The following is a 14344-nucleotide window of genomic DNA, read 5'->3' as shown; positions in this document are numbered from 1 at the left end:
CTGATATTCCTCCAGCACTCATTTGACTCCATCTTCCTGGGAGGGTTCTCCCAAAGGTCAGTGTGCCTCTCCACCCAGCCCTCCTTAATCTGTACCACAGTTGCTTCTACCAGCATCCATTCCTTTACTGTGAAGTCAATGGCTGGGAAGTGACTCAAAGGCTTCCCAGCCTCACCCCGCACAGGGCCTGTCACGTGGGGGATTTAGGTAGACATTTGATGAGTGAATCAAACAAGGACATCCAAAGAATGAGGAAAGAGAGGCAGTGGCTTGGAAAGGCACAGTTTTATTGCAGAGTATCAGGGAGGGTCTCAGATCCGCCCCACCTCCTTCAGCTTGGCCACCAGGTCTTCTGTGGTTTCTACCTTGACTCCTGCTGAGCGCTGAGGGGGCTCTTCCACACTGATCACAGAGACCTTGGAGGTCAGGTCCACGCCCAGGTCTCCAGCCTTGATCACTTCAATCTTCTTCTTCTTGGCTTTCTGCACACAGGAATCAGTGGCTCAGGGGGCTGCGAAGCCCTTACCTGACCCAACTTCTTCCTGGTGAGTGGTGCATGTTTAAAGCCATATCTGTTGCCAGAATCCCTCAGGACCTCTCTGCTGGCCTGATGTGATTTCTCATAGCTAAAACTGATGTCGTCTATCCATTCAGGCTAGGATGCCCTAGGAGGCTCTACTACAGCAGAAGATCTCCCAAAGTGACCCATCCTAAGCTACTCACAGAGCCCATGGCAAACAGATGTCCTTTTGCCTGTGGTGGCTCCATAGACTACAGCTGAGCTGACCTCCTGAAGCCTCCACATTGGCTGACTTGACCCACTGAATCTTCCCACTGACTAAGCGGATCTACTGAATCTTCCCCATTGGCCGGTTTGACCCATTGAGCCCTCCTACTAGCCAAGGTGACCCTCTAAACACACCATCTTGGTCAAGCTGACTGAAAGAACTCATCCTGCTTGCTGTGAGGATTTGGGATCAACTTCCTGTTGACGAAGAGACCTTAGCTCCCACCAAGATGTCCTAAACAATGACTTCCAACTCACAAAAATGACCATGAGCCAAGACTGGATGAAGTCTTGCTATTTGCCCAAAATTATCTAGTAAACTCCCACTGGCCAGGAAGACAGGGAGAAACACTTCTACTGTCTGAGAGACTTCCTACCTGATGGGCCCTCCAATTGCTATACTAGCCTATTAACTTTTGCCACTGGTAGAGGTGAGCCTGGAAACTGCTAGGGGAAGATGACCCTTTCCTTTGGATCTATATCCCTTGTGCTCTTGTCTTGTGTCATCCAATCACTGAGGAGGCACCAAGTCCTCCCCACAGTAGGTCCCAGTGGCTTGCCACCAACCACTCACCATGATGTTGGGCAGGGTGGCATAGCGAGGCTCATTGAGCCTTAGGTCAGCAGTCACCACAGCAGGCAGCTTCAGGCGAAGGGTCTCCAGACCCCCGTCAATTTCCCGTTCCACTTTTACCTTGTCCCCCTCCAGTGTCACCTGAGAGGCGAATGTACCCTGGAGGGGACAGCATCAGAGGAAAGTGAATTCAAACAGGACTGAGCAGGCCATGGGTTCCACTGCTGAGCATATGCATAGAGAAGTGAACTGAGGAGACTAGAGCAAGAGACCAGAGCCCTGTGATATGTAAAATCAGGGGTGACCCACAGCACTGCAAACTCTGGTGGTGGTGGTGGGGAAGCTCATCTTCGCGTCATTCAAATGTGGCATGGAGCTAGAGAGTTGGCCTGGAGGTCACATGCACTTGGCTGCTCCTGCAGAGGTCCTGTATTTGGCTCCCAGCATCCATGTCAGGTGGCTTACACTGCCTTGTACTCCAGCTCCAGGGATCTGATATCCGTTTCTGGCCTTTGTAGACACCTGCACCCATGTGCGCATAACCCCTCCCACCCCCACCCTACACATATACATAGTTAACAATAAAATAAATCTAGGAGCTAGAGAAATGGCTCAGTGGTTAAGAGCACTTACTATTTTTCCAGAGGACCTGAGTTCAATTTCCAGCAGCCACATAATAGCTCACACCCATCTGTTAAGTCCAGCTCTAGGGAATCCAATGCTACCTTTTGGCCTCCAAGGTCACCCACACACATGCACACAAACACACACATATGTGTACATTTATAAAGGGAGAAAGGCTAGAACACACTAGACATGTGGCTTCCCTGAGTCTGCTTTGTATCTTACAGTTTCAGCCTGTGGTCACCTCTGCTACACTGATCATTTCACTTACCCGGGGTGTGTGTGTGTGTGTGAGTGTGTGTTTACACATGAGCACAGTGCCCACAATGGACCCCTTGGAACTGGAGTCACAGGCCTGATATGGATACTGGGAACCATGTTCTGGCCTCTGTTAAGGACAGCCAGTGCTCTTAATTGACAAGCCATCTTTCCAGCCCTCAACATTAGTTAAAGAACCCTGAACCAAGTCTTCAGTTCTGTTGTAGAATCAGGAACTTGAAGAGTGACAGTGTGGTTCGGTTTGTACATTGCTTGCCTAGTACGCACAAAGCTTTGGGGTCCCATCCCCAATACCACATAAACTGGGGCTATGGGCGCACACCTGTCACCACAGCACTCAAGAGGTAGAGGAGAGAGAAGGAGGAGTGAACAGCGGGATCGAACTCAGGTGGTCAGACTTCGTAGCAAGTGCCTTTACCTGCTGAGCCATCTCACCAGATCCTAATTAAGTGTAAACATCTGAGGTGCATTATCATAACTCCAGTGACGATTTCATGGGTCAACCCTGTGTCAAAATGTGTCAGACTGTGAACTTTGTGTGTCTGTGTACATGTGTGAGCATACAGGTGCACATGGAATCTGTTGGGCAACAGCTGCCATCTTATTTTTAAATTGTATGTTTGTTTGTTTATCTCTGTGTGTGTGTGTGTGTGTGTGTGTACAATTTGGGGGACCCACACCATGTGGATCCAGAGGATCAACTCAGATCATCAGGTTTGGTAGCAAGCCCCTTTACCCACTGAGCCATCTTGCCAACCTTCTACCTTACTTTTTGAGACAAGGCCTCTCATTGCCAAGCATACACTTTAAGTTTCAGAGCTTACTGTAGGTTCCTGATTTCTCAGGAAAGCTGTTACAAAAACCTTGATAGTCTAGTAACTGGCAAACTTTTAAGTGTCTTCAGAACAATGTTTCATCCAGTATGGGCAAGAAAGGTCCCTCTGAGCAGAGACCTGAAGCACAGCCTTGAGCAAGCCAAGAAGCAAGTTGGGGAAACAGCACCCCAGGAGAGCAGGTGCAAAGGTCCCAGTGTGGAGCTGAGCTTGGAGGATGAGGTCAGGTGCTCCTTACCCCAGCCTCACCTGCGGCCAGTCCAGAAGTCCAGCTGTCATCTGACCTGTCTGGTTACAGTCATCATCAATAGCCTAGCAGGGAGAGAGAGGAGGGGCTTTGTGATGGTGGCCCGGGATTGCGCCAGCCCATTTAGACTTCTTATCTGTAACAGTTCTCAGCAGGCAAAACAGGAAATACTTGAGGCTTTCCAAGCTGTTCAAGCAGGTTACATAGCACTCAAGCTATAGGTGACATGTAAATGAACACATATGGCTGTACCAATAAAACTTCATTGGCAAAGCAGATGCTGCCTGGAGCTATAGATTGCCGATTCCTGGTCTAGAATGATTTCCTCCCTGGGACCGAGACAATAAGCAGTCACGGGTGCAGGGATGTGGAGCAGCCTGGCATTCCTGTTGACCTCTGTACAGTCATTCATTTACCTACTTCTAAGGCAGCCAGGACACGTGCCAGCCCCAGCAGAAACCCAGGGGAACAAAAGCAAACCCAACATGAACATTCTATCCACGCCCCCTCCTTACTCCACGGACTGGTTCCGGGATGGGCACAGGACTCAAGCTGAAACATGAGGAGGAAGCCCTGGTATTGCTGGAGCTGTTAAATGCCAGGCTGCCAACATCTGGTACCAGGGATACCTGGACCCCAACCCTACCAGGACCTGTCTCTTTGGTTTGTTCTTGGGATCAGCACTTAGCCTCAGTTTAGGGGATTCTCCTGTGACTCTCTGGCTACTGGTAACGTGTTCTGTTATCTGATCTTATGATGCTGGCAGGATTCCCATGACCTGTACCCACACCCTATCGCAGGGCAGGCCTGGCTTCCTGGGGCCCTTCCCCATACCCCTAGGACCCCACCTCCAGCTGTCTCCTTAGCCTCCTATACTCAGCCTCTATGTTCCATTGATCTCCTGCCTTCTTAGCACCCTTCTGCTCTCTCCTCCTTTCTGCCTGTGACTCTTCTCACACTCCCTTCTTCTGCCATCCTCCCATGACACCACAAAGTTTATCTTCCTGAGAAGGGTGGAGGTAGCTCCCACAAGAAGGTGAACCCACCAGTAGCAAGACAGCCTCAGTGAGCCCCGGTGTGGCCCAGTTATCAACTTGATCCACCTTCTCCAAACTGCAGGCCATTCACCCTGGCCTCTCTCCTGCTCACAGACCTGCTGTGGCTCCCTGCTGCCCTACAACAAGCACTCTCAAGTGGTTCCAAAGCAGGGCCAGTCTCCTGAATTCCTACCTTTCCCTCATGTCTCTCTCTTCAGACACACAGGCATGTTCTTTGGTTGTCCCCAGTCACACCCCAAACACACACACACAGTTATCAAGCCAGACTCAGTATGCCAACCTTAACCTGTTACTGCCCCTACACTGTGCCTGGCTTGGGCCAGGCCTCTGTCTTACCCACATGAGCCTAAACCACAGATTGTTGGATGCCAAACTGGCCAAAAGCATGTTTCTGACACTCACAGTGGCCTGTGTAGCCGGCTCATGCTCTGTCAGTGGAGATGGCAGGGTCCTCTGCTACTTGACCTGGGTTGTATAAACTGCTAGGCCTGAGCCTGCTGCAGTGTGGTCTCACACCCATCCTAAGCAGGGTGAGGGGTTGGTAACAGAAGGCTTGGCACACCAACCTGCTTGCCCAGGAACAAAAGGTCCACTTTCTCCTTTTCAGCCAGCTTGGCCAGGACCCGGGCCACCTGCAGGGGGCCTAAGCTTTCTGCCTGTGCCCCTGATAACTCCACGTGGATGCCTCTGTCTGCACCCATGGCCAGGGCAGTTCGGATGGTCTCCTGAAGAGGGCAGAGCAGTTAACTAGACATTTATCATGTTAGTGACTCAGGCCCAAGCCACAGCCCTCCTCCCGCAGACCCAGGGTACAGGCTGCAGCCTTTCTCTCTCAAACTGAGGAAGGTTCTGGCTCAGCCTTCCTCTCTCAGACTGAGCGATGTTCAAACTCCTCCCTCAGACTTAGGGGTCCAGATAGCCTCCTCTCACAGACCCATGTGTCCACACAGCCTTCTCCCTCAGACTCAGGGTTCAGGCTTTCAATCTTCCTCCTTCAAACTCCTCCCTCACACTCAGGGCCCCTAAGCACCTGGCACTGTGAGGGGCCACAGCTGACGGCGATGATCTCCTTCACCAGCTTCTTCTCCTTCAGCCGCACAGCCTCTTCCACTGCAATCTCACAGAAGGGGTTCATGGAGTGCTTCACACCATCAGTGACCACTCCCGACTTGTCCGGCTTAACCCGAATCTGTGTGGTAGACAGGGAACACACAGGATCAGGGAGGACGATAAGGCCAGGGCCTTAGTGCTGAGCCTTGCACAGCAAGGTCAGCAGAGGTCCACAAAGGGCCAAGACCTTGTTGTATAGGGTCATGGGTTCTAGAACTCACACGTGACACCAGACCACCCTCTCATTTCTCATTCAGATTTTACTAAGCAGCAGGGACATTTGACATGGTTGTTTGGACACTGTGTCTACTCTTGGCATGTGTGTGCATGTGTGTGTGCGCGCGCGTGTTTATGGGAGAAAGTTTTGTATGCTTCAATCCCAGTGACGAACACCGACCAGAATACCTCCAAGTGTACTAGAAGTGCGCCCAGCAGCCAAGTGTGGTTGCACACACCTACCGCCTACCACTAGGGTGGCTGAGGCGGGAAGTTCAGAAGCTCCATGGCTAGCCAAGTAGTGAGATCAGCTCAAAACAAACAGTCCTGTTTAGTTTTGTGAGCCTAAGCTCAGGGGTGTGGGCAGAGTGCTCCCTTTAGAGGCCCAGAGGAGAACTGGCATATCACATTTGTGTGGTTTTTTTAGACTTGCTGCTCTTCCAGAAGATAGTTCCACAACTGCTCGTACCTCCAACTCCAGGGGCTCTGACACCCTCTTCTGGTCCCTATATGTATTGAACTCACATGTACACAGGCACACGTAATTACGAATACTTTGAATGTTATTGTTGTGTGCTTGTGTGTATGTATGCATGTGGAGATTGACGGACTCTCCACTTCCCTCACCGCTGATGCTAGGATTTCAGGTGTGTCATTTAATTGCACCTTACTCCCAGTGCTCTGAAGAAGTACATGGAGATGATACTGTCATGCACCATGAATGAAGGGGCGCCATGGAGGAGTCCTGCTCTGAGCACTGTACTTGTGGCCATGCGTTAATCTAGCCTCAGAGACCAGTTCTCATCATTTCCCATGCCACAGGAAGAAGCAGGCTTTGAGCTGCAGTGCCTGGCTGACGGTGCACAGTCCGGCAGCCCCCCTGAGGCACTACCTGATGAGTTCTAGGAGTTTCTGGAGCTCAGGGAAGGTACCAGGAGCCCGAGAATGCTGTTGGGGAAGAGCTCAATGGGCTAGCGGCCGGTAGGCTAAGATCTGAACAAGGACTGAGGATGACCACGTAAAGTGTGAGGAATGGTATTTCAAGGAGGTCCGCAGCAGGTGCTAAGACCCTGAGGTAGAAAGGAGCTGGGAGGGTAGGCAGACTCAGAGGAAGCCAGTGTGGCCAGGGTAGAGCAAGGTGGCTTCAGGGTCGAGAGGCCAGCAGTACTCAACTATTTCGACAGGTACCAATGGCCTTCCAAAGGCACGTGAGAAAGGGGCTCTACCTCTGAGCCACGCTCCTAACCTCAAACTGGGGATTCTAGCAGAAGCTTTGCTCTGAGACACTGCCCCAGCTCCTCACTGGTGGAATTTAGACAGATATTCTACCAGTTAGCTACATTGCAGTATCTCTGTTGACTTTGAGATAGGGACTTACAAATTTGCCCCTACTGGCCTTGAAGTTGAACTTGCTCTGTGGCCCAGGCTAGCCTTGACTGTCAAGAGTGTAGGGATAATAGATTCTGGGTTGAACTGTCCTGCATATCTTTAGCTGTGCGGCAGATACTTACTTGTCAACAAGCCAGTGAGAACTGCCTTACAAGGGCACACCTAAAGCCCCAGGGCGCCTGCCCTTGTCTTTAGACACAAAGCCCCAGGGCACTGGCCCAGGCCCTTAGACACAGCAGCATTGAAAATCAAAACAAAAAAACCTTTGCCTTAAAAAATAAAATAAAATTCAAGCAGGGCCAAGGAGGTTCCCTAGTTGGTAGAGCACTTTCCCGGGCATGCATGAAGCTCTGGGTTCCACCCCAGCATCAGGTAAATCAAGCATGGTGAGATGGACCTGTAATCCCAGAAGTTAAAGGTCATCTTTGACTACATAATACAGTTTAGTCCAACTTGGGCTTATCAAACCCTACAGTAAAGCAGACAAAAAAAAGCATTATATGAATTTCCTCTTTAAGGCAGGGAGGAAACTCCCTCTGCATAAAAGGCTGGGGCTGGTGAGTGGAGAGAGGCCCAGGGCTGACGTCATGGTGGCTATGCTAGGAAAAAGGGGCCAAGGAACCTGCTAGTTCACCTGCTTAGTGAGACTCTCATGTTTCCAGCTGCTTGGGGGGATTAAGTCAGAAAGCAATGGTTGGCACATCTGCAGTGGTATTTTATTTTATGGCAGAACTGAGGTTTCAGTCCAGCATGCCAGCAAGCACCGCACCATTGAGTGGCATCTCCAGGCCTCTCTTGCTTCTATTCCCCACATAGAATTCTCTATTCTGATTCTCTCTTGCTAAGTGCCAGCTTGGTGCCTCAGTTTCTCCACGTGTTAAATAGGGACCATGACTCCTCCAGCCCACAGTTATGAAGGGACTGAGAGAGAGGGAAAGAGGGTCGTGACCTCAGAAGGATCTGATTGTCAAGGGCAGGACTCCATTCAGCACCATAAGCTCTGTCCATGCAGGGAGCTCGGCCCCAAGGTCTAAGTCACTTTTTACAGCTTGCATTCTTGTGGTCTGTCCTATAAGCCAGGGGACTTGGTCACTGTTACTGCCATGTTGGAGCAATTGAGGCCCAGAGACCGGTGCCGACCGGTCAGGTGCCGACCCACCGTCACCCAGGGAGGTGGGAACAGAGGGAGGGGGGTCTAACTTAAGGCTGTCTTGGAAGCAGGAGGCTCTATGGAGGTAGCAAGTGTGTCTATTACTGCTATTTCCAAGAGGGGGTTTTGGTTTTCGAAGAAAACTCCTGAAAACAAGCCGTGTCTGAAGATTTTCATTAGAATATCAGAACTGTCCAGAGATTGTAAGGTTTTAGGGCCAGAGACTAATTATCTTGGGCTAGTTCTAGTCTAGTCTTGGCCCTCCTTTGTGTCTGAACTAACATCTGTGATTAACAGATAAGAACATTTAGAATCTATTAACTTAGCAGACCACTAGCTTCCTTCCGTCAACGCAAAGGCTAAGAATGCCTCCATATAGCATCTTGGGCCCATAGAAAAGCTTCCCTCAGCACAATGCTCCTGCCTCTCTGGTGTAGCCAGAATAAACTACCTCTTCTTCCCACGTAGAGATGCAACCCAAGCCTGTTGGTTCACTGAACTGCATCACCAGCAATGCACTCCCCTCTCTAACTATGCTCAGTATGGCGTTGGATTCACTGTAGGTGAGGATGGGCTTGACCTCTTAGTGTTCATGAGGAGGCTTCCTGGATAGATGGGATTATGGTGCTAGGGGGTTTCTATTAGCAAAGTGTAGGGGTGCACACCTCTAATCCCAGTATTTGGGAGTTAGACACAGGGGAATTAGTTCGAGGCTAGTTTAGGACACATAAAACTCCATCTCAAACAAAACAAAACAAAACAAAACCAACTAAAGACAAACATAAAATAAATCGAGGCCCAGTGGATAAAGAGGCCTGCTGCCAAGCCTGAGGCATACCTCAGGATCTATATGGTAAAAGGAGAGGACTGATTCCTTCATGTTGTCCTCTGACCTAGGCTCATGGCCTGTGGGCACACACCTGTATGCTTGCTTATACATGCACACACACACACACACACACACACACATTTTTTTTTTTTAAGAGAGGGCTTTTAAATGCAGTTTCCTGGACCCTTGACACAGTGCACAGACTTCCACTTGGGTGTGTGCCACACTCTTAACAGAGCTTGATGGGAAAGGGCACCTGTAGGACACAGAGCAAGCAGAGCAGCAAGGCCTGATGGGAGATCACACACTGGCTGCACCAGTGACAGTCTGGCTACTGTGGGGCCAGAGCACTGAGCAAATACAGAAGATCTCCTGGGGGCAACACTAGGGCCTGAGGCTGGGGGGGGGGGAAGCGAGGGTAATGAAGGAAAGATGTGGGAGCCAGTGTTTCCATAAGCACTAAGGGGGTGCGGCGGCCACTTCACAGCTGGACACAGGCTTCCTGGGCCTCAGATCATCCATCCTCCAGCCTTTCCTGGTTACCTCAGAGGGCCAACCCTCATGGAAAATGTGTTCCTGGCCAGAAATAAGCACTTCGCTGAGTGGCCAAATACCTATTAATACTTTCCTTCTCCCTGTCTGAGCAAGCACCGGTTATATTAAGGAAGTTGCTAAAGAGACTTCCATCACTCGCCATCTAAATCTTTAACAGCACTCACTACACACCAGGCACTCTTCCAAGGAGTTAGTTAACGTAAACCCAACTGTGGTGACGCGTGCCAGTAGGATATGCTGACGAAGCATAGGTAGAAGGATGAAGGGTTCCAAATCACTCTGGGTTACACGTTTGAGCCACTGAGATGGTTCAGTAGATAAGGGTGTTTGCTGCCAAGCCAGATAACCTGAATTTTATCTCTGAGACCCACATAGTGGAGGAAGAGAGCCCACTCACTCCCATGAGTCGGCTTCTGGTCTCCACAGTAGTGCTGTGGCATGTGCATGACCCACCTCAAATAAATAAATAAAAATTACTTAACCCTCAGAAAGTATGTACTACCATACGCACTACTGTCAATAGGAAGAGAATGAGGCTCAGAGGTTAAGAGCACTGGCTGCACTTGCAACACACCAGGGTTCAGTTCCCAGCATTCCCATGGTGGCTCCCAACCATCTGTAACTTCAGTTCCAGGAGATCAGGAGGCCACCTTCTGGCCTCCAAGGGCAATACATGCAAATACTGCACATAACATATTTACAGGCAAACATTCATACATATAAAACAAAAATAATCTTAAGGGCCATTTATCAGTGGGATGAACCATTCTGATGGTGTGCCCGCAGCCTGAGACTGTTTCCACGGTGAACACATCAGACACTGTTTCCCCCAGAAGATCTCTAATTCCAGAATGCCCATTTAAAAAGTGATACTGGTTACATGGCAGGAGAGTGGGTGTGGAATGGTGGGGCCTCTGAGCACCGGGATCTTCAGCAAAGGATCACAAGGCCTCAGAAAAGTGACCTGAGAACAAACATCATGAGGAACTGGGTGACACCGGGAACGCTGAGGTGAGTGAGAGAAGACCTGGTTCAGTCTGTGCCAGTCTGGGAATGGGGGTGCAGGTGGCACACTGGGGTAAACAAGAAGACTACAATATACTTTGGAAAGGGCTTACAGGATAAGATGCGGGGGAGGGGAGGCCTCAGGAGAGAGGAGATTCATTCAATGTTGATGTAATCAATTGGTCACAATTGTCAAGACAGGAAAAAGATGTTAGAGAGTACAGCAGAAAGGGCACCAAAGCAAAGGAATCAATTGACAGAGTACAGGCTGGAGGTTTGGAATCAGAAATGGGAAGAGAAGGTCCCAAGATCTAGAAGGTCCCCAGCCATAGATGGCTGCACCAAATAACCAAGGGTCCCAAAGCCAGCCTGAGGAGGTGGGACTTTGTATGGAGAGTGATGGGGAGTCAAGACAAGGTCAGCCCTGCATGTAGGAAGTCCCCAAGGCTGGGGGAGAAAGTGCTGGAGGGGAAAGCCCAAGATCTCAGGGGGAGGCTGGAGCTAGGTTGTAAGTGAGACAGGGGTTAATGGGATAGGGCCTGGGGTCAGAAAGGAAACAGTGCTGTATAAGGTTTGGGGCTGGGAACTGACAGTCGGTGGGTTCTGACATTGGGTGTTAAGAGAAAAAGATGGTACCTAAGTCTGGCCCAAGTAACCAGATGATCAAAAGATGGTATCATGAGTCAGGCTAGCAAGGTCTGACTCACTGCCTTTCTCAAAGAGGGTATCATCAGACACTGGATGTGAAGTAGGAAGCTTGCACAGTGTGAGAGGGAAGTGCCACGACCCCAAGAAAAGAGGACACCATGCCGTGTTCACCTTTAAGCTCTTGGTTCATACTGGAACACAGCCTAGATGACCATGGGCCAGGCTTTGCACTAGGAGGTGCCGGGATTAGAGCTCATTCAAGGTGGTGAGGGTACTGGGTACGGGGTTGCAGGCCCAGCATCAAAGCCAGTTGAGAGGTTGAGGATGTAAAGTCTGAGGCCAGCCTGGGCAATTAAACACCTCAGAATAAGATGTAGAGACCCAGGAGTGATAGTAGACAGCTGTAATCCCATCACTCAGGATGTAGAGGATCAGGAGTTCAAGGCTATCCTTGACCTCTTAGTGAGTTCCAGGCCAACCTGGACTAAATAAGACTGTCTCTAGGGGCTGGGGAGATAGCTCAGTAGTTAAGAACACTTGGTACTCTTTTAAAGGACCCAGGTTCAGCTCCTGACACACCCATCAGGCAGCTCACGATCACCTATAAAAGGCTTCAGGGGAGTTGATGCTCTATTCCAGCTTGCAGGGGCACCTATACTTCTTCTATGTGCATATCCACACACATAGGCCTAATTAGAGGATAAAACTGGGGACTGGAGATGGCTCGTGGGTAAGAGCACTTCCAGAGGACCTATGCTATGGACATCATAGCTCACAACTGTCTGTAAACACTAGCCCCAGGGTATTGGACACCTTCATGGATGCATGCATGCAAGCAAAACATCCATGCACATAAAATAAAAATAAAAAATAAATCATTTTAGAAATTTAAATTATAATAAAAATACCTTGTCAATAATAATAATAATTTTAAAAATAAAATGGAAGAAGACTGGAGCTATAGCTCAGTGGTACTGGTTTGGCCTAGCACTTGGAAGGAAGGTCATGGGCTTAATTCCCATCAACACACACACACACACACACACACACAAATAAATAAATAATAAACAAATTAATGGTGGTTGAGTTTCCCACAAACCCACATGTATCTCAATAAACCTGGAAGCACCATCTCTGTCACAAGCTGTTAGAAGCCACCTCAAGCCAACCTGTTTTCTCTCTAGCAAACAGGCAGAGAGTCAGACTTGCCCAGACTCCTGACTCTTGCTGTTTACCCAGCTGTGGGGCAGGGGGCAGGCATCTGGCAAGTAACAGGGCCTCCACTGGCCTGGGTTTCCTCAACCACCCTGTTCGATTGAGAGTACAGAAGCTGTACAAAGGGATCAATCTCTGTACAGGAATTATATCTGCTGGTGCTTTGTGCCCACTTCCATGTGTGCTGTCTGGGTCACGGACATTAAGTCTGAGTCTGTCTCCTGTATCCTTCCTATCTCATTCCTCGATTGTAGATGGCGGTATTAAATGATATAGCCAGTTTTTACCTATCTCAGAGGTCTCTTTTGGGTGCATCTTCCTTATGCTAGGAAATTTGAAGGACACAAAGGGGGAATCTCAGGACAATGGGGACAGACAAACATGAAGTGCCACCATCGTTTTTTCAATACAGATTAGGCTAAGCATTGAGAGACTGGCCTGGGAACCCAGTCTGATTCAGTGCTGGCTACAGCAGCTTCTCTCTGAGGAGAACCCAGGGCCTCAGGGGTGCTGCCCTCAGACTGCTCATGGACACTCCAAAGTCTTAGTTAAGCTGGTTCCTTTGAACTTGCTTCTCCAGCAAGCACAGGTCTCCTTCCCTTCCTAAATAAAAAACTGTCGACAAGCATCCCATGGCTATATGGGTGAGGCGCTTTCTGAGTCCCATGGAACCAGATGGCTCTCCATGTGGCTGTACATTTAGAGCAGACAGTGCAGCCTGCAAGGTAATGAGTGATGAAACCGCAGGCCCCACATAGAATTCTCTATTCTGATTCTCTCTTGCTAAGTGCCAGCTTGGTGCCTCAGTTTCTCCACGTGTTAAATAGGGACCATGACTCCTCCAGCCCACAGTTATGAAGGGACTGAGAGAGAGGGAAAGAGGGTCGTGACCTCAGAAGGATCTGATTGTCAAAATCTCACAGCCCTTGATTTTTGCTCCAAGTATGACTGACGTCGGGTCAAAGGGCAATAGAAATTGACTTTTGAAAGGCTCTCTTATGTGGGGTACGCTCCTGCTCTTGGACGTTCATAGCTGCGGTCTCAGAGTGCTGGGACCTAGTCGGGGTGGGGAAAGTCACCTTCACAGCGAAGTCGATGACCCTCTTGACAGCCACGAGCGCGCGCAGCTCCGCCATCTTCCTGCAGCAGTCACTGGCCGGGTCAGGTTGCTCCTAATCCAGATAGCCACACACTCCGCCCTGTATCTGTCTCTGCGCCTGCGCGCCGCACCACCGACCAATCAACCGTCGCACAACTCAGAAAAAGCCAATAGGAAGCGGAATTCAGGGAGAGAGGCGGGGTCCAGGGCGGACCGCTTGGGTGGAGTGGGCGTTGCACAGAAGTAGGGGAAAGGGCATTCCTAGGAGTGAAGCTTGCTGAGGGCTTGTTCATCCTAATGCTCTCCTTGTAACTCCTGTTGTCCCCAAATCTGCAATTCACATCTAGGTTCCTCCTTTCTCAGCACTCCAAACCCCCATGTCTGTGTTCCCACGCACACCCTGTGCCTTTTTTTCCCACGCTCCCAAGGTCTCCTTCACTTGTTTGCCGCCGCATTCTTTCTGCAGATTCCCTCCTTATCCTTGCGTCTACACTTTACTTCCTTGTGATTTTCCTGTGTCCGCTCGTCCCCACCTCCTCCCACGACTGCGTGCTTTATGACTCTCCGGAGTCCCATACTCTCTCCCTGTGCATTCCCCGGGTACGCTCGTCCCCGCTCCTTCTTACGCCTACGTCCGCTAGTACTACCCCGATGTCAGCTTGTCCCCACACCCTCTCCCTGCTTCCGCATCTCCTGCAAATCCCCAGGGTACACACCTCGTTACAG

At 50.1% G+C, this 14344-nt stretch overlaps 1 protein-coding gene across 1 annotated transcript; it reads right to left on the bottom strand.

The window, feature by feature from the left end:
- Positions 1-266: 266 nt before the first annotated feature.
- Etfb (electron transfer flavoprotein subunit beta) lies at positions 267-13726 on the bottom strand. The gene is made up of 6 exons (XM_021168609.1): positions 13599-13726; positions 5433-5591; positions 4969-5127; positions 3347-3409; positions 1362-1520; positions 267-482 (listed from the first exon to the last, which is right to left on the bottom strand). Exons 1-6 carry the CDS (start codon positions 13653-13655, stop codon positions 312-314), a joined length of 768 nt encoding a protein of 255 aa, XP_021024268.1. The 5' UTR covers positions 13656-13726; the 3' UTR covers positions 267-311.
- Between the last annotated feature and the right edge of the window lie 618 nt (positions 13727-14344).

This window comes from Mus caroli, chromosome 7 (assembly GCF_900094665.2).
Source record: "Mus caroli chromosome 7, CAROLI_EIJ_v1.1, whole genome shotgun sequence".
Classification (NCBI taxonomy): domain Eukaryota; kingdom Metazoa; phylum Chordata; class Mammalia; order Rodentia; family Muridae; genus Mus; species Mus caroli.
The sequence above is the reverse complement of the archived record's forward strand: the minus strand, read 5'-3'. Positions and strand labels throughout refer to the sequence as shown.

What these genes read in the sequence shown, in the direction of transcription:
- Etfb (XM_021168609.1), bottom strand. Translation starts at nt 13,655, where the DNA reads ATGGCGGAGCTGCGCGCGCTCGTGGCTGTCAAGAGGGTCATCGACTTC. An exon ending in GTGGCCCCTCACAGTGCCAG is followed by an intron (nt 5,128 to 5,432) that starts GTGCTTAGGGGC and finishes TGCCCTCTTCAG; the next exon opens with GAGACCATCCGAACTGCCCT. An exon ending in CCACCCTGCCCAACATCATG is followed by an intron (nt 483 to 1,361) that starts GTGAGTGGTTGG and finishes TCCTGTGTGCAG; the next exon opens with AAAGCCAAGAAGAAGAAGAT.